This window comes from Lathamus discolor, chromosome 6 (genome assembly GCF_037157495.1).
Source record: "Lathamus discolor isolate bLatDis1 chromosome 6, bLatDis1.hap1, whole genome shotgun sequence".
In the NCBI taxonomy this organism is placed as follows: Eukaryota; Metazoa; Chordata; class Aves; order Psittaciformes; family Psittacidae; genus Lathamus; species Lathamus discolor.
Genome location: NC_088889.1, coordinates 88,185,356 through 88,205,940, shown reverse-complemented (window position 1 = coordinate 88,205,940; position 20,585 = coordinate 88,185,356). Strand labels below are relative to the sequence as shown.

The 20,585-nt window shown below is 43.4% G+C and overlaps 1 protein-coding gene and 1 long non-coding RNA gene across 4 annotated transcripts in view; one reads left to right on the top strand and one right to left on the bottom strand.

Moving 5' to 3' along the window:
* The window catches only part of SDK1 (sidekick cell adhesion molecule 1), a 420,202-nt gene that overhangs the window by 27,202 nt on the left and 372,415 nt on the right, over positions 1-20,585 (bottom strand). For all 3 annotated transcript variants that reach the window (XM_065684560.1, XM_065684562.1, XM_065684561.1), the window contains 4 exons: positions 5,924-6,039; positions 4,323-4,509; positions 3,392-3,529; positions 136-297 (listed from right to left, as the gene is read on the bottom strand). In XM_065684560.1, coding sequence (XP_065540632.1) covers positions 136-297; positions 3,392-3,529; positions 4,323-4,509; positions 5,924-6,039 — 603 coding nt within the window. The remainder of the gene's footprint in view (positions 1-135; positions 298-3,391; positions 3,530-4,322; positions 4,510-5,923; positions 6,040-20,585) is intronic.
* Positions 41-9,286, top strand: LOC136016863 (uncharacterized). Its single transcript, XR_010613730.1, has 3 exons — positions 41-382; positions 5,836-5,975; positions 7,531-9,286. It is a non-coding gene; the product is annotated as an uncharacterized LOC136016863 (long non-coding RNA).

The following is a 20,585-nucleotide window of genomic DNA, read 5'->3' as shown; positions in this document are numbered from 1 at the left end:
AACCCACTGAATCATGTCCTGAGCTCCTGTGAATCAACTTCTCCTTGGCCTGGAAATTTATATGAAGCCCTGATTGCACTATTCCCCACTGTTGGACCATCTTTGTATAACTGATGCTTTTATTGTTCCACTTACCTTCTGCTGGCCCAGCTGTAACGTTGGCTTGCAGTTCAGGTCCATAGGCGATGGTTCGGGCTTGCACTTTGAATAAATAGGTCATACCTTTGGTGAGATCTCGGACCTTCAACCAGCGTTGCCAGTTCCCTTTTATGTCCACAGTCACCACCTTACTTACTCCTGGAACAGCCATGCAGATAAAAAACGTAAGAGAAGGTTGCAATGCAAGAAAAAGAAATCAAGTGGAGCTTATTACATCTAGATGGTAAGTAAAATTATCTAACAGTTTGCTAAGAAAGTATTTCTTACAATTAGCAGGAGTTTAAGTAGTGATAATAGCCAATTTTCAGTACTGATAAGTATAATTAGAGTTTAAGCTTGATAAGTGGGTACTGACAAGAAAAAACCTTACAACACAACTGGGAAATTACCAAGAGACTACACGCAACTTCACTAATTACTTTGGGAAGAAAGGAGGAGGTAAACGAAGAGGACTGCATGCTGTAGATAGCTTCCTAAGCAAGCAGTTCTCCACTGCTTCTTTGTCAAGTAACCTGCAACATTGCCTGAAGGAGGAAACAAGGGCCAGTTTTTTTCCATCCATCTCATCCTGTCATTTCCACCATTGCCAACTGAATGCAAAATGAAGGATGTGTATCTCACAGATAACTTGCGGGTGTGAATGCCACTGCAATAGAGGATGGAATCAAAGCACTATTAGCTTGGACAAGCCTGAAGTCATGACTTCAAGGTGTTTCCCTCTTCTCACTCTCCAAGAAGTTTTCTTACACGGATGAACTAAAATCAGTGCTGTTTCCTTTATGAGAGTTCATAGCTAGTTTCACATTTAGGTTCTGAATGCTGCATAAAGGGCAGAGTGGAAATGAGTGCTTTGAAAACACTGAGATTTTCTAAAAGTCAGTCAATGGAAAGAATTTGATTTATAAAATCAAACAAAAAAACAGAAAAAACATAAAAACAAAACAGAAAGTTTGATTTTACAGAGTCCTTTTGGCACTTTTTCTAGTTCTGCAGATGTACAGAACACATTGCAAACCAAGAAGGTGGGAAAGGGAGAACATTTTTTGCACCGGAGAAGTCTGCTTGCTAGTTTATCTTCCCAGAAAAATGCACAAGGAAGATATTTCTCAATCCAGATGCTTGTTTTATGCAAATTGAAACAATGAGTTCAGTTTTATTGGTTAAATAAAGAATAATGTCCAAGCAATTTCTGCTCAAAGTTTTCTCACAGATACCATTTATAACTTCGGGAATCTTTCCTTGGATAACAAGGAGGGAGTAAAACTGCTCCCTCCTTCCCTAGGTGTACTATTTAATTTCTCTAAGACAAATCAGGAAGCATTTGTCATTTTGAAGTTATGTTCTCCCAAAAAAAGGAACTGTTAAAAAAGGCTCCAGGGCAATTTTGTTGTCTATTATTGTGTAAAACATGAAGCTGTAAAGCTTAAACAATAAAAGGTCAACCAGGGAGAAGGCTGTGCTATAGAACAGATCCCTCTTAGAAAGTTGTGCAAAATGAGCAGCTTTTAAGCAGTGGCTTCTGAATGGGAGGACAGGAGATGTCACAGTGAGGACACTCAGCTGAACATAATGAATGGGTGTGAAGTCAAAAGATGCAGAAAAAAAGCTCCAGGGGGGTCTGGTCCATCCATGTTGCTGCACTGTAGTGTTGGCACAGAGGAATGTAAGACTTGGGGCTAGAAGTACCCTCTGCATGATCCACCTGCAGTCAGCACCACTACATGCTCTGTCTTCAAATGAGCTTGGCTCTACCTTGCTCTCTAAATAAAGGAGCATGGCTTTATTATAGGAGGGAAATGATGGCATCAAGGGAGGGATTTCTCACCATGGCCAGAGAATAAATATGTTTGCTGAAAGAAAAATGTTGGCACAAAAGCAAAAGGAGAGAAACTGGGAAATAAATTTAGGCAAAAATTCAGAATCTGAGGCAAAGCCCTCCATAATGTCCTTGCTTACATCAGAAATCTTCTACAGGGTAAGGAAAGACAAACTAGAGAAGGAGATAGTACAGGCAGAAGTGGAGGAAAGAAGAAAAGAAAACAAAGATTCTGAGGATGTTAAGTCAAATACATACAGAGAAAACATGATCTGACACTTCCATATTTTCAGGGGAGAAAATGTATTCTTAAACACTGTGTAGGAATGAAAAAAAGGCACGAAATGCCCAAACCTCCTGAACCTCCTGTATACTCTGTATACATTTCTTGGTCAGAATTAGAAATGCTTTCTGCATTAGCTCTTTGTGCTCAGACCTGCCAGCCATAAAGGCTGAAAGTGCTTTTATTCTTGTATTTTCTTTCCTGAATATAACTTCCTCAGTGCATGAGACATGGATATTCAGACAATATAGATCTTTATTCCTTACAGAAGAAGCAAATACAAGTGATTGATATCCTTATTTCTTTGGAAAAGAGTTTAAAATGGCTTGGCAATGGCTGAAATCACTCTGCCTGCTGTCACATTGCCAAAGTCGGACATCCTATTGAACTACTGGCAATCTACCAGGAATATACAAATATTAATAAGACCATCCACAAACTTTGCAATCTTTTCTAATTCTCCTTTGGAATGAATTTACATTTGTTTTCAGAGAAATTGCCACATCTTTCTCTGTTGTTGTTCTGGCAAATTAATGAAACATTTGTGGGCACAACATTGTTGTGGTCTAGCTTAAATCTAGTGCTGAGGTAAAAATGCTGCTTGAAAACTCCATGTAAACAGACACAACTAAATCTCTCGCACAATTATTCTACCCTGTCAAAAGCAGCAGAGGTATCAGTGATGACTAGCACATTTGATGCCCCGGCAATCTTTGTGATAACAGAAGTGACACATAATGTGATAAGCAAGGCAAATGCGTCTGACTGATTATTCTGGGATGGAGCCTAGTCAGCAATTTCAAAGTGCAACACAGGGAGACAATCAGGCACTCTCAGGCTGAGTTTCTTCTTTGCCCACACCAGGTAACGATGGCTGTAAAATGACTTTTTGAATCACACAGAATATAGTTTGTGCAAGAAAATGAGAGGGGACAGAAAAATCCCTATAATCCACAATATTACAGTTTGCTGAGCAGTTTTGGCCAAAATGCAATTGTTTTACTTGCCCTCTGCCACCTGGCTTCTCTTGGAAAACGACAGAGAGTAAGTAGGAAATTGGGCAGAGATAAAAGCTACTACAGTACTTTTCTGTCATTTCTCCATGAATATGTATGATCAGAGGACTGTCTTACCCTGGATGGGAGCCAAGGGCTCATAGACTACTCGATAACCCTGCAGGACTCCATTTGCTGCTGTCGGCTCACCCCAGGACACATTGAGTGTCGTGCAAGTGATCTCCGAGAACGTCAAGAAGCTGGGAGCACTGGGTGCTGAAAGGATTACAAACAGAATGAACTGCAGTAGAAATAGTCAATCTGCTAAATATAATAAAACATTGGTTTATTTGCCCAGCCTAAATCTAAAGGAAACAAGCTGAAAATGGGATTTTTCAATTGTATTCCAATGCCTGGTAATCAATTAGAAACCCAGGTGTCCTAAAAACACCCAGCAGCCAGCTGCAAAGCTGAATGTCAACAGCAAGCAAGAAGGTAGGACACAGACAGGAATGACCCTCAGAAGGGTGCTGTGTGAGCATACAGTCCAAGTGCTCACCTCCACTGCCACCAACAAGGGCACTACCTTCATCCTGTGCTGGAGCACTCCCACCACGGAACCAACACAGAACCACCACATCCAACACAGAACCCAGTTCAATTGGGTGGCTGCTGATCCAGCTTTAAAAAAGGAGGAATGACAAAAAGCACAATAATTCTCTCACAGCACTGCCTGGGCAGTTTCCAGGCACTGGAGATGAGTTCTTTCATATTTTCAGATGTGATAGCAGAGGCCAGAAACAGACCCATAGATGCTTTCTGGACCAGCTTGTGAAGGGACTGGTCCTTCTGGAAGTCCATTTATTTCCTCTGCATCACTCCCTTTCCCCCATTGTCCACATATTTGATCCTTTTTAACCCTCCACGACCATTACAGAGCTATGACGCATCCGAAAGCTAAATCTGAACACCAGTGCCCTCCTGCATCCACCCATGTCCTCAGCCACTGCCCAGTTACATGCTGGTCACCACCAAGGCTGTGCTTTGAGACAAGACAACGATCCCGTACCCGCCTGGTGTGTCCTGCCCTGTGAGGGGCTGCTCCTGGGGCCATCCCCGGCTGCGTTGAATGCGGAGATGCAGACCATGTACTGCGTGTGGCTGGTCAGGTTCTTGAGCCGGACAGTTGTCTCCGGAAGAAAAAGAACCTTCACTTTCTCTGTGTCATTCTGGGTGTCGCTCTCCCAGTAATAAATCTGTTGGAACAGAGAGATGTTTCAGTCTATCCTACATGTAGAAAATACCTGGGCATTGCAGCTATAAAAGATGAGGAAGATGTCACAGTCTTGCTCTGGACTCCTACACTAAATTGGACCCTAACACTTTTCACCACGTTCCCAGTCTTTTCTCTTCCTTTGGCAAACTCCCAGCATCAAAGTGGTCCAGTGACCACATAGCTGAGTACGTCAGTCAAAAACAAAGCACAGGCTGAAGAATGTGGCCTAATGACAGCAGATATGAGCTGCCAGAGTTCAGCATGAGAGGGCAGTTTTTAAATTCTCCCTGAAAAGCTATCTGCCTGTCAGCACTGGCATCCTGCTATGATGGTCCACAATTCACCTTTGTATGCACACAATGGTTTCACCATTTGTGATCACGGACAGCCAAGCAAATGTCTTCTTGACAAGGGTAATAAAGACTTTCCTTAAAGTTTCTTGAGGTACTTTTTCCCATTCTTGCCTTATGTAATTTTTATCCTGATGCCATAAAATTAGGCTTTGGAGAAGTTGTTTCCAAGAGGAAAAATGGTGCCAGCCCTACTTATTGGACAGGCCTGGCAGCGAGAGCATTACAACAGGCCAAAGCAAGCCAGAAAGTTGCGAGAACGAGCCAAGGCAAGACTCCTCCTTGGCTCTACAAGCCAGGCTGTTAGAGCTCTCTATATGTACAAAAGGAAAAGAACACGAATTGATATATAAGGATGCTTGTGACTGCCAAGAAGGGATGCCAGATTATTCACATTGGCTTGGTTTTTCTTTGCTTATGGACCTAAATTCATGGAGAGAGGCAGAGCCAGACACTGAACCAAAGCCAAGCTCAAGTGTTTGTAGACTTGCCCATTTCTACTCTCTGAGGGTCCATTCTCATGCTGGAGAAGCTGAACAACATGCCTCTGAAACATGCTCGTCTCCTATGAACCAAATGCAATTAATACTATGATTTAATTTTGTTAAAGTTAAGGAAATGAAATCATTCTTCCGAAATCTGACCTGGCTCAGGCTTCTAGCTTAGAGAAAGTTCTGCTTTTCCTAATGGCTTTTAACATTTGATAGATAGAAAGCTCAGTTAATTTTCTTCAATACATTTCTTACCCCTAGCTCTCATGTCTGTTGCTTTTTAGAGTAGGTATGTTGCCTGCATAAGCAGAGCTGCCTCCTTATCTGCATACCCTGTTTCCCCATGCTCTCCTTCTCCACAAAAACCAACACACTTCTTTTCTCTCCCCCTCATTCTCGTTGTTTTGGGACTCAGTGCCATTTCTGTACTGCAGTCTGAATGCTGTTTTAATTTGCCTTACGCAGTGAGGGCAACCGTGAGATAGCTCTACGAACTACAAGTAATAGCAACGTCAAGCAAGATAAATGAAACCAGGAGAAACGGGAGGATTGCCTTGTAGCCTTGGATGTTCCCATTCTGGCTGTCAGCTGGAGGTGGATCCCAGGTGAGCTCCAACTGGCTTGCAGAAAGGGAGTTTATCTGGATGTTCTGCGGGGCCAGCGCTGGTGCTAGAGAGAAAGGAGGAGAAAAGAATTAATAGTGACAAGCAAAACTAGTTCATATTCAGGATGCAATTTCCCATTTGCAGCATTCAGGATGGGCTCTGTTTACGCCGCAAGTCAGCTAAGAGAGTCAGCCCTGGAGGTATCTATCACAGGGAAGTCTCGGCACACGTGGACTGAGGAGCAGCCAAGCCTCCAGAGGTGGTTGCTCCCACACAGGCTAGGTCAGACATTGAACCAACTTGATCCTGCCAGCAGCTTTGAAAAAGAAATGAGAATTTTGTCTTCATTCTATCATTTTGGGCTTGCCTTGGGCAGTGATGCTGGGAGCGACTGGGAGCAAGGCAGCTCCCTTGCCACCAGCAGCCTGGCCACCCTCTCAGCAGCAAGTCTTTATAACAGCCTCTTGGCAAGGGTCCAAGATCTAGGGCCAAAATACTGCCCAAAATTACCTCCCAAACCAGTCAGATACTAAGCAATTCAATTAATATTTTATGTAATGACAAAATGACTTTTAGTTGCTACTTGCTAGCTCTTTTTTGATTATACCTTCACATATACACACTGGCCCTCTTTGGCTCCTGATGATATTTCTTCCTTGCATTGTGCTATGCCAGAAAACTAATCTTAGAGTGCACCTGGGTCACACCATCCTTCCCTTTGTCAGGATCCATCTCGGTGCAGGTGGATTTTTCTTCCCCAGCGGCTAGCAAGGACAGTCTGTTCTCCCGACCTGCTGTCTCTGCCTCGGGCAGGTCTTAACAAAACAGCACATGTTCTGTTTACAGAAAAGGTGCTGAAGCGTGTCCTGTTCAAATTCCCAAAGTAGGGAAAGAAAGGCAGGGTGAAGGGTACACTTCTTCTTTCTGTATGTTCACAGTGCCATAGCCTTCACCCCGACTACCTGAGAAAGCTCCTCTTTTCTCTCTGCCCCTTTATGTGCCATAAATAGAAGTGATAAAACATTCACTGCTTGAGTTAGCCCTGGTTACCCATTCCTCTGGAGACTTCTTTCTTTAGAGAGAATGACCTTCATAAGTCACACTTTTCTACCAATACTCCCTCCCCCCAAGTTATAAAATAAAATAGTAATTAACACCCACTCAGCCTGACACCAACTATTTATTTTGTTCTAACTGTGTGGTTTCCATATTATCACTGCCCACCCTGCCGTTAATGGAAATGTTAATAACCAGCGCCAGGTTGTTGTGACAGATGCTTGGGCTCATTATCAGAAATTCTTATTTACCGCTCCATTAAACGACAGAATTGCACAAAAAACAATTCAATCAAAACTAACTGGAGGAATTTTAACAGCCACATTAATAATCCCAAACATAAATAAAGTTAATGTCTTTTGCATGTTTGCCATCGGCAACTCAATTGCAAAATTATTGCTGTACAATTAAAACGTGAATGGCAAAATTGAAAATAGCCTTTATTGCAGGGTTCAGTTAAAACTATTTGTTTATGATATTTTTGTTGTTTCTTTTTCAGCTGCACATAGTGAGTGAACAAGGTGACAGTGACCACCAGTAAAATACAGCTTGTTCAGAGAGGTGCACTCATTTAATTGTGGCTCTGTCTTCTGGGCTTCATGGTGGAGCACAGGAAGTTCAGTGCAACAGTACTGCTGTCAAGGACCAAAAAGCTCAAGATTTTGAGACTTCCACAGCGCACATCAGATTGTAAGGCCAAGCTGATCACACAGTACGAGCCTGAAAATACATTGTGGAGATTTGCAGACGATGACATGCTCAGGGAAACAGGAATATGTGCAATCGCAGAGGAAAATGGACCACTTTAGCAACGTATTTTCTTTCGTGGTAGTGACACTACTGCCTGTCCTCAGCTGACAGCTTCAAAGTGCTCTCAATACCCAGGTCTAAAGCAGCATCTTTAATAGTGTTTTTCTTTGGATCCCCTGCGCCAGCCTGCAACAATTGCTGCTTCTGAGATGTGACCATTAGAAGAGTCAGTGTATGCGACCTGCTGCCAGAAAAACACGATGTTTCCTCAACCCCTTTTTGGAGCACATCTAAGAAACACAATGGTTAAAACCTGCCAGTGATCACTCTGCAGTGACACACTCACTGCTGGAGCTGCACTTTTGCTGGCACAGCGGCAGAAAATTTGATGGGAAGGAAAGAAAAAAGAGGCTGGTGTTGAAAACGACATTTCTTTTCGCTACCCCAGATCCTCCATGAGACGTAAATTGTTTGGTTTTGTGCCCTGTGTGTCTGTCCCTCTGCTCAACTTTAAAAGGCTGATGTGTACCTCCTCTTCTAAGCACAGATTTCTTGCTGACAGGACAGCAGAACAGTGCTGCTGATGCTCGATGTGGCTTTGTGCAGACAGCACATTACATTAAGGGTGAAATGAAATACTTTAAAAAGAAGGAAACACATCCCTAAGGCCTCTACCTGTTTGAAACCCCAAACCATTCACTGTATGTATGGACAGCCTGTGCCAATAAAAAGCAACTGCATTTTAAAGGTGAATTCAAAAGCCTTTTACCTTCTAGGAATGCAGTTCAAGATTACTGAGCTCTGAGTTTTTTCATGGCTGTTGAAAGCACGAATACATAAAAATCAAGATTAAAGCTAACCTCACACGGCTTTAGCTATTAGTGACATTATCAACTATAGCAGGAGTGACACAGACCCCTGAGGGTCCAAACTCTGCTCTTGGCAGGTGGAAAGCATTTCATCTTCCATGAAAAACAAAAAGTATGTATCCATGTAGTCTAATTCTGTGCACGTATCCTGCCTTGGAATTTCATGCAGGTATTTGTCTGATTTCAGTTCACCTTTGAGACTGTTTCCTTGAAACACTTTCTCAGCCAAAACCAGAAGGAGAAAGGCTGAGCAGGCTGTATAGTAATTAGGAAAAAAATAACAATAACTATGGACTGGGGATGAGATTGGCAGAATCAAGTAAAAACAACTCTATTGGGAAATGCAGCGAGTGTCAAAATGAGCCCATAAATAAAGTTACACACCTAAATTCACATTTAAACATATCACTGCCCTCATTTTCCCGTTGTGCTGAACAGCCCCTGCTCACACTGCAGTCAATTTGAGCTTGCAAATACTTATAACCTTTAAAGAGAAGGTGCTTAAAATCCCCAGTGGCCTGCCTGTGACAGAGCTCTGTGCATTGCAGAAGGTTCACCTTACTTTTTCTCACTGCTTCCTTGGGATATTTGCTCTCTGTGTCACCCAGAGCTTTTCATCAATACAAAACTACTATTCCTTTTCTCAGTGACAGTTGCCACGATGCTCTGTCGCACAGATAGGCTACAAATCCTTGTGATTCATTTGGTATACTTGGTAGCTGTTTTCATGAAGCATTCCTTGCTGCTCTTACATCTGCTCCAATAGCCAGCTAGGAAAAGATTTCTCCTCTACTGATTTTCTAATTGCTTCTGTAATGCCAGTATTATGTCAGGAAATTCACAGACAAGACTGGGACAAGATTCCCTGACATTCATGCCATTTAAATAAACATGCAGGCAAAAAAAAAAAAATGAGAAAAATACAGTGAAAAGAGACTGAAGATTTTTTGTGCATCAGCTTGATCCCACAGTTCCAAACAATCCCAAGCAAGTTTCAGTTTTGTAAAGGCCTCTGATCCTTTTCTGTCTAGCAAGCACTTCCTCCCTAGTTTATCAAAGCATGCCTTTGTGAACATGCCTGCCTTTATTCCCTAGTAATCAATATATTTGCATTTTGGTGTTAGCACCTAGAGGCCAGAATCTCATTGCGCAATGTGTTGCATAAACACAGAACAAAGACACAGCTCCAGGCCTAAAAAGCTTCTAATCTGTATGTCTACACATTATAATGGAGGGGTGGTTCTGACATCCCAGCTGTAATCTTATCTACCTAGTAACAACAGAAGAGAGAAGACACAGCAATATTCAGTTTAGCATGTGCTGACAAAGCTTGCATATGCAGCACCTCTGAAGTTTACACACCGATTCCTGGCACACACAGTCATGGAAAACAGAGGTGGAAAACATTTGGAAAGGGCTCAGACATCCATCCTCCTGTGTCACACTGGGGTCAGCTCTGCTGCTCAGACGGTGTAATCTCCATAGAATCATAGAATCAAAGAATAGTTAGGGTTGGAAAGGACCTCAAGATCATCTAGTTCCAACCCCCCTGCCATGGGCAGGGACACCTCACACTAAACCATCCCACACAAGGCTTCATCCAACCTGGCCTTGAACACCACCAGGGATGGAGCACTCACAACCTCCCTGGGCAACCCATTCCAGTGCCTCACCACCCTAACAGGAAAGAATTTCCTCCTTATATCCAAATTAAACTTCCCCTGTTTAAGTTTTAACCCGTTACCCCTTGTCCTGTCACTACAGTCCCTGACGAAGAGTCCCTCCCCAGCATCCCTATAGGCCCCCTTCAGATACTGGAAGGCTGCTATGAGGTCCCCACACAGCCTTCTCTTCTCCAGGCTGAACAGCCCCAACTTCTTCAGCCTGTCTTCATACGGGAGGTGCTCCAGTCCCCAGGCCCTCCTCTGGACTTGTTCCAGCAGTTCCATGTCCTTTTTATGGTGAGGACACCAGAACTGCACACAATACTCCAGATGAGGTCTCACAAGAGCAGAGTAGAGGGGCAGGATCACCTCCTTCGACCTGCTGGTCACGCTCCTTTTGATGCAGCCCAGGATACGGTTGGCTTTCTGGGCTGCGAGCACACACTGCTGGCTCATGCTCATTTTCTCATCGACCAGCACCCCCAAGTCCTTCTCCACAGGGCCGCTCTGAATCTCTTCATTGCCCAATCTGTAGTTGTGCCTGGGATTGCTCCAACCCAGGTGTAGGACCTTGCACTTATCGTGGTTGAACTTCATAAGGCTGGCATCCATGACCTCTCCCCAGATTCCCTAGCCACCCCCACACAAACTTTGCCAGCATTCCCCTACTTTAATAACTCTTAAAATAATCCTCATATGATTATTTTTCAAATGTCTAGCTTATCCCATCCTCATCTTATTGAACTTATGTCCCCAGTGGCACGGAGAACAGATTGTTTCTTCTCCCGCTGCAGCCACTGCCCTTAAGTTACGGAGCAGGTAAGCAACAGTTAAGTGGATTTTAAAAGCCAAACACAACATAACAAACAGAAGGACACAAGATAAAACAGCAAGACTTGATCTGCAGAATGGGCAAAGCAAAACGCAAGAGGCTTTCTTGCAGCATGGCTTAAGAGAAGAGTGCAAAGATGATACCTCCCAAGAAAGAACAAAAAGGTGTATCTGCAGATGTTTGCAGTCACTCCTACCACGATAGAAAAGCAGCATGAGAAAAACACGTTCTGTGTTTATTGGCCATTTTCTTGCAGTGGCTGGGAAAGAGAGGTGGGAGTGAGGCACACTTCCCCTGTGCAGCAGTACCTCTGCCATAAGGAATGCTGCGTGAGCGATGTTGATTAGTTCAATAACAATTAGTTAATTGTGCTTTAGAAACAGCTACTGTGAAGCAGCTTTCCACTGTGACAAAGCAGCACAAGCTATATTTAGAATGTTTCCTACCAATTTCTGGCTGGTTTAGGCTAGGCTATGTTTTGTGATGGAAGTATGTGCTTTTTCCAAAGAATGCACTTTCTGGGGTTACTTAGATGTATTTCAGATGCAATAAGACAAGCAGAGCCACATATAAAGGATCTTAACTCCCTCAACACAACTCCATTTGCTAATATTAGACTCGAGTGCTCCTACCCTCATATTCAGTCATGACAGTTTGGCACCAAAACCTGGTGTTATTAAGTTATATAATTATTAACCCAGTTACTAACTTTGCCATCCCTGTGTCATCCTGTGACCTGAAATGAGTCTCAGGAAAGGAGCAATCTGGTCTCCCTGACCTTCTACTGGACAGGGAGGAGGTTAAAGCAGCTTGAAAAGCCAGGTTTTAGTAGGAAATAACCCTTTTTTAGGGGTGTTGATAGATGAGTTGATTTACATGATTGTAAGAGAAACTGAAACATTTCCTAGGGTACAAGAGACCAATGGAAGTCAATACAAGACTAAATGGAACAACATCTTTCTCACCCTCACGAGCACTGATGAAAAGGGAACACAAGCTAACCAATGCAAAATAGAAAGGCAAACAGGCAAACAGGCAAACCTACCTTGGTGGACAAGAAGGGGTGGAGAGGAGGAAAACAGCTGTCAGGATGGAAAATTTGGGAATTTAGCACACCCACAATTGCTTTACTCTGTGCCATATTATTTGGGTAGGCAGACACTTGGTCCCCTCCCTGTATGCTACACTTGCTAATGTAGCTGCGTTCTGCCACATCAAAATTTTAAGGGTATTGCAGTCATGAAAAAGCATAAATAAAAGCAGCTGCAAATGATACCCAAATGTAACATCCCCAGCTTCTCTGCTTAGTGCTGGGAAGCTTCCCAATATTGGCTAGGCCTGTCTTCAGCATCTGCAGAGACATGAAAAGGATGTGGGGGTGGAGGGAAGAAGGAGGGAGAGATGACATTAACCACACATAATGGAAAACACTGAAATGAAACAAGGACTAGAAATGGAGTATCCTTTCCACGGACACAGACTCCAGGAGGTTATCTGCCAATGCCATTTTTTTAACTGAGAAGGCTCAGGAAACCTCCATGGACATGACTTATTCATGAAGAACCTTCATAAACTGGCAAGTGACTGAAGCAGAAGTAACTCTCATCCTGTCTCTTCCAGTGGTGGTGAAATCACGGTTGCTGTGATTGCTAATCTTTTAATGTGGGGTTCAGATTTTCCAGTAAGTCATGTGCAATCCAGGATTTTCAGGGGACAGACATAATCTGAAGTTACTGTGACTGCATTACCATGCCTACAAAGGAGGTAAATCTCATGGAGCAGTACTGTGAAACAGTTACCGCCTTCAAGCAAAATCTACACACTTTTCTTTTGCTGAAGCTCACAGTTCTACTTGGCTAATATAAACCTAAAATAGGCTATCACATTGCATACTGAGATTATCCATCAAGGGACTGAGAGCTGTTGGCCCAAAAGTAAAGCCCTTACAGAACTGTCAGACTGCCTCTGGAAACAGCATACAGGTGGCTAAACCAGGAAGGGGATAAATAATATAAGGAGTTTTTTCCTCTGTTTCTTTTGTGTCAACAAGGATACAATCACACACAGGCAGGCAGCCCATCAGTCAGCAGAGGTGAACCCATGAGCAGGAACAGCAAGAGTCTAACAAGCATTAGGTATGCACAAACAAACACACAGGCATAAACCTACAAGCTAAAATCCCCTTTCACTTACATAAATGCAAATGAGGGTTAGGTCTGCTAAAGCTAGTAGACCTAAGCCAGCATGTAAGTGACAGCAGTGTCAGCTCTGAGGAATACAGAATTCACCCTCCATGAGGTACTGAAGGTTGTTCAAGGGTGCAAGGGATGGTGAAGAACTGCTGAGTGTTTGATATTCTGGCCTGATCCTCTCAGGAGCACTGCAAGGAGTAGGAGCAGCAGGTGGGAACATCCTGCTCTCAACTCTCTTAGAAATGTCTAGCCATTAGACAAAGGCAGAATTACCTACTTCAGACTATCTCCCCAGGCTCTCAGCTTCCCAAGACTCCTCCTCCTCCATTTATAGCCATGTCCCACTCATAATAATTTATTAATTCCACACTGTAATAACACAATACCACAAGACAGCAAACAAAAGCACCCACTTAATGTTCACTAACAGTAATGGCAACACCTACTAAAGCCTTAAAAGCACCAACAACTCCTTATGCTCCACTAAAGCCAAGAGAGCACATAGAATAATTAGGGTGAATCTCCACTGGGTTTGCCACAGACCAAATGTTAAAAGCCGTATTAGAAAAAAGTAAAAAATGAGCAGGTGAGATCTGCCACTGTGAGAACCTTTTGCTGTGGCTTTAACACAAGTTTGGGTAGCTCACCCCCATGAGGGATTTATTTAGAGTTTACAGATTGCAATGGGGAGGCCATGGAGGGCTGTGATCTTCTGCTCCCGAGAGAGATTTCATTTACATTTTCTCAACTCTGAGTGAGAGTTTTCTCTTTCTTGGTTTATTTTGCAGACATAGCAACCCTGAGTTCAAAACGGTGGTCCCATACCCCCAACATCATCTCACTGTCCAAACTGATGCAGCCAAAATATTTTAGGATATTGCTAATTCATTCTTTCATTACAAAAAAGGCAACTGTCTACAACAGAATCATAGAATCATACAATCGTTAGGGTTGGAAAGGACCTTAAGATCATCAAGTTCCAACCCTCCTGCAGGGAAGGACACCTCACACTAAACCACATCACTCAAGGCTCTGTCCAACCTGGCCTTGAACACCACCAGGGATGGAGCATTCACAACCTCCCTGGGCAACCCATTCCAGTGCCTCACCACCCTCACAGTAAAGAACTTCCTCCTTATATCCAATCTAAACTTCCCCTGTTTAAGTTTGAACCCGTTACCCCTTGTCCTGTCACTGCAGTCCCTAATGAAGAGTCCCTCCCCAGCATCCTTATAGCCTCCCTTCAGATACTGGAAGGCTGCTATGAGGTCTCCACACAGCTTCTCTTCTCCAGGCTGAACAACCCCAACTTTTTCAGCCTGTCAAAAAAAAAAAAAAAAAAAGAAAAAAAAAAAGAAAAAAAAGAAAAAAAAAAAATTGAAAAAATAGAAAAATAGAAGAAAAAATAGACAAGCTGAAAGTCGCCAATTCCATGACTGACGACAGATACAGCAAACAGATGTCAGAAAAGAAAACCAACTGTGTTTTCTCTACAGCTGGCTTCACAGCAAAGCTGTACAGAGGAGGCAAAGCCACAGGAGTTGAGACCCATATGAAAATACTTACAACATTTTGCTCACATGTCACAGGATGACTGAAACCAAGCAGAGCAGGGCTGCACAATTAGAGGCAATAGAAATTTGGCTGCAAATATAACCCTTTAGTCAAAAATACTCAAGGTCCAGCCTGCATGTCCTTGAATATGAGTTATCAGCCAGGGGCTTTCCTACTTTCCAGTGCAATTTATGGTTCGTCTTACTTTACTACTTATTACTCATATCTCTGAAAGGAAGGTTAATTCCTTTGCTTTTAATGGAGTAGCTCTGCTGTTAGTTCAATACAGCTTTGCATACATGATTAGGCTTCTTCTCCCTCCACCCTCTGTGCACTGTGCAGGGATGTCCCTGCACTCGGGTTCTTTGCAGGCTATATAACACTGCAGCAGAACAGCTAATTTGTCCTACCACTCCCACTGCTGCTTGCACCTACTACAGAACAAATACAGGAGTCCTGATGATGAATTTGAGTGCAGAAAAACTGTCTGTCTTGGGTTACAGTCAGTGCTAACAACTGGCATCAAATTGTTGGCTTTGCGAGATGGAAGTTCATCACCTGAGCAAAACGTTGCATGGCAATTGCAGCCTAACACCACCCTCACCAGCAACAGCAGTGACAGAGATATAAGCACACGCGGTTGATCAAAAACTGATGGTATTTTTGCTTGGGCAGAAACATCTCTCCTACACTGAGATGTGATAAAGAGAGGCAATTACACCAGGGCTAAGCAGGAGCTGCCGCACTGTATAAAGCATTCTGCTGTACCAAAGACTGCTTATGACCAATATGAACAACTTAATGAGCTGTTAATGAAGCACGCATTCGGCTTTTACTTGCAGCATGAAAACATTGCAAATCATTTTAGGGAGCTTCTGGATCATCAATGGAGAATTAAAGATGTCAAATAAACCCCATCAAATCTATGTCTCAATCTGGCCACTGCTTTCCACTGCATTCCCTTAAAATTCATTTTCGTATATGGTAGAATAACTTGCTTTGACAGCAGTATGACTCTAACTCAGACCTCGCTTCCTTTTGCCTTGACATTAAATTTCAGTCTCCAGAGAGCTGCAGGGATGCCTTTTTGACGCGCTGACATTAAGGACACTTCTTCCACAGACTCACACTGGCACAGTTACTTTCTGCCTCACCATTGTAAGAGCAGCTACTGAGCTAAGCTACAAAATTTGGAAGTTTAATTATGAAACCTTTGTGCTTATCTGTAAACAGATTAAGAATGTAACAGTAGCCTTAAAAGAAAAAAAGCCATTTTGAATAGGAAAGGGAGCAAGGTTTATATAGAGAATTCATATCCAGAATTCCCCAGCATTGCAGCAATACCAGTAACACACAAGGAATAACTAATGCTCGAATATAGGCACATTTTGGTTATTTTTAAGTTATTTTTTACTCTCCTGTCACAGCCCTGTAGGATTAAATAATGCAGCCGAGTGCTAGCTATACTGCTATTACAACCAGTGGAGCTGCATTGATGGGAACAACAAATCCAAACTGGATTTGCTGCAGACAAGCCCCAAGTGGAAACCAGCTATAGAGTCTGGAGGAGTTTAAAATCCACTAAGAAATACTGATGAGATGTACCCAGTGGCTGAGAAATGGAATGCTATTGGCATACAGGTGTAATGGTTTCCGTTAATGCAAGAGAAACTGAAAAAGGTTCTTCCCCAGTCCAAACGGGAAATGTCTCATCATTTCTTTTTCTTCTCCACTTTCGTACGCTTTCCCTTTCCTGCTCTGACTTTACTCTCTCTTTTAGCACACTAAAGAGAGGTGAAGAAGACGGCTGGGATCTTTAACTCTGAGCTCAGATGAGAAGTTCTCCTTCCTTAGGAAGACAGACACTGGGGACAGCATGAAAACCCAGTGTCACACCTGGAGCAAGGCATTTCCAGAACAGCTGCTTAAAGATCATTCACAACTGAGCATGATGTTTGGACACCTCTCCAGATGGAGGGGAGGGGAAAAGGAGACCATTGTTTTAAACACCCTGCTATCCTGCAAAAGTAGCCTTTTGCTGATGCGCAGAAGTGTCAACAATTAAAAGGCAAATATCTGAACATTTCAAAGGCTTGGTGCTTTTAAAATGCCAAAGAAGGTCAAACCCTTTTGTTTAAAGTTTGAGGAAGTAAAAGCACGAAGTTATTTATGATACTACTTTCCAATAGCTTTCCTCCATCCCCTTTTGTTTATCAAGGGAACACAACATCCCTAGCCTGTCAGGTTTTAGACTATGTGAAATGTGAAATTTCACTTACGTGAAATGGCCATGATAATCCTTCTTCTTCCCTCCTCCAGTGGCACCTGGGATGGAAATGCCCACCCAGTTCTCCCAGCTGTGCCAGCAGCAATGTGCTCCCTATCCGCATACACACAGTTGGCCACTGAGAGACATGGCCCACGTGTCCCAAACAGATAGGAGAAAACAGCCAAGGGGGCCACAGCACACTGACTGAAGCTGCCAGCTCTAATGCACTGAAATGTTGTCATTCCTCTTGTAGGCTGCTAACAAGGAAGCACAGGGGACTTCTCTGCACAGCATCTTCTCAGCTACATTCAGGGCAGAGAAGAAAAGGAGGTAGTGCTGAGGGACTCCCTAGAGTAACCTATGATGGAGAGGTGACACCAATTAGGGTATTTTGTATGAACACACGAAGCGAGTGAGGCCTGCAGAAAGAGATGAAAAAACTGAAGGACAAAGAAGCCTTGTTCTGACAACCTTCTCTGGCATTAGCATGATAGACAAAGGGTCATAGTCCAAGCACAGATAATCAGGTAAGAAGGGACAAGAGCTCTTTGCTAGAAGCAGTTTATAAAGGGGAGCCAGGTGCATGGAGTTAAGTCTTTGCTTCCTTACTCTTTCCTCCTTAGGAGGAAAACCTAAATCACTATCGTTGGCCTTGGAGCTTTCCAGATGGTTTTTATTTCTTGCCTGTAAAATGCTGGAGATGGTCAGTCAGCTCTGAGTGTGTCCCCTGATGTTACTGGCAGAGCAGAGCTTCACTACATTTGTCAGCTATAGTGAACAAAATAAAGACTGTAAGCTCCAGGAACACGTGTGGAACTGCAGGCAGAAGGGCAGAGGATAACCGCAGGTAACAGTGGGACATTTGCTTTGGTGTCTGCTAGCTTTGCACCAAGAGGTAGACTCAGGTTTTCTAAGACAGTAAGAAAAGAGAGGTAAGAAGCAAATGATCACCTGTCCCACCCCTGTTTCTTTCCAAGCTACAATTTCACTTGGAAGAAAGCAAGATGGCCAGGAAACCTTTTCTGAAAGATAATGGTACAACCAAGGCAGCATTTCAACAACTGACTTCTAAGAAGGGGATCTGTCTCCCAGCTGTTCTTACTGCTTGTCTTTCCCACTGCTCTACCAGCATTCAGAGGTCATTATTAAAAAGAACAACAACAACAACAAACCACCCTCATCATTTCTTGTGAATTCTGAAGGTCACCAATGTCACCATCAGTTATAATGACACAAATCACTCCCCTCTTTACACAAATGGATTTACAACCAGTTTAAAGGCTAGTGTCTCTGGGTGCACTTCACCCCTTCTGCTACTTCCTCTCCATGCACACACACTCTCCTCTGGCAGCAGCTGCTGGAAGAAATTATGAATTCCATTATTTTTCATCCAAGCCAGCTTTGAGTATATGGGAGAAGCACTGGAGGCTGCAGGCTCGTTAGCAGAGGATTTGTATTGCTACCTTCCATTTTATTCACCTTCCCAGATTAGGTGAAGCACGTCTGCCCCAGAGTGTTTAATTAAAATGCAGGTGGTGGACTCTCCTCAACTCCAGAGCCCACCACACAATCAGATAGTGACAGCAACCTGGTAGAATAAAGCTCTTGATATAGTGGCTGCTCTAACAGAGTCTTAATTTCGTTTGAGCAGAACAGCACCTCTGGTAGCAGCTACATTTAGGGCTGGGATGAATATCAGTAGCCAGCCTCTTGCTGAACACTCACTGCCTTTCCAATCAAAGCCAGCATCCCTGACAGCTGAACTGTTAAATGAATTAACAAGGTGAGAAGGGGGTTTGCCAACGGGCTATGACTCCCTTCCTAATTTCTGCAAGTGGTGGCTTTCAATTTTTCTGTCATTTGTCAGGAGATGCACATGGTTCTCTAATGAGCAGGGCAGAGCTGCAGCCAGCTCTAGAAAGGCAAAATTACAAGAATCTTCTAGTCTGTGGAGGAGAGAGATCCAGATGCTTGAGGCAGGTGGGGGAAGGAACTGGCTCTGTTCAGACTGAGCAGGCAGCATGTCCTTCCTGGCTGTGCTGAGCACAAGGACTCCCAGCCCACTCTCCTGACATGAGGAAGAACTGCTCTCCATGCCAGTGATTCTTGCAAACATTCAGGCAGAACTCAATTTTGAGCCTTTGATCTTATAGGCTACTGTAAAAAGGTTTTGCTCCAAACCAAATCACCAAAACCCAAACCATTTGCATCCGGCTCCCTTATTCACCAGGCAAGTCAGGATACAGAGGTCTGTTACTCAGGCCCGGCCTGTGGCGTACAAGCAGGTTGTTCTCCCTCCAAATCTCTCCCTGCCCATCAGTCAGAGGCAGGTGAGACCTGAGCACTTGGGCTGCCCGGGGAGGCTGTTGACTAGGGTACAGCTCAATGGCACTCCAGAACCTTCCCATTGGGTGTTTTTTGTTTGACTGGCCAATCTGGCAGAAGGTTGGTTTTAATGGTTTTGTTCCCAATTTGTCAGGAGGTTCCATTACTGGAGCTTTTATTGTAAAAATACAGATATGAGGGTAGGAAAATCTTGCAATCTAACAGAGGAGAGGACAAGGAGGAAGCAAGGAATTAGACACACTTCCTTCTGCATCATTCATTTGTCTGCATCAGACACAGAAGCTGAACAGCCTATCAACCCTCTGTATTATTCCCAGGTGCCCCACACTGTATGAAAACACCCACCAGAACTGCACAGTATTGGGTATTTGACTGAGCTGGCCTAAACCCAGCACACTTTCCCAAAGGCAAGTGCTGTATATTCTTTTTTACAACGGAGAGAGGAATGTTCTTGCACCTACCTGAATTACTGGAACACATATGGAAGAAGGAAGCGCTATTTAGCAATACTGAGATACATGCTATATGGGGCTTTCAGCCTGGAGACTGGTTCCCTTCAGTCATTTTGTGTTTAGTGCTATGCCTGTGTTGTCAGCACTTGTTTATTGGGCAGGTTTTCTCTATTTCTGACATGGATGCTCCAGTTGCTGAAGCTAAGCAGACCCATTTTTTCCAGCTTACTGCTTAACTGCCTTTACCATGGGTAAGAATATCAAGCAAACAATAACAACAAAAAACTTGTATTTCCACAGCACACTTAAACTCAAAGGTGTCACAAATCAATTTGAAACCTAAATTGCAATACCAGCTCCAATCACTTTACTCACAGTATAAATCACAGCCAGTTCTGGAGGTGGAAGAGGCAGTTCTATAACAAAGTGTAATAACTTCACACAACAAGAGTGAAAATTGGCAGGAAGATCCTACATTCATCATTTCTACCACATGAACCTTGGACTGTCCCTAACCAGAGGTAAATCCAGGATCTCTAAAAAGAACCCATCAGAGTCATGCTAAAACTTCAGATATACCAGTCCTGCCTGTGAAAAAAAGTCTCCTGGATGTATCAGTTTCCTCC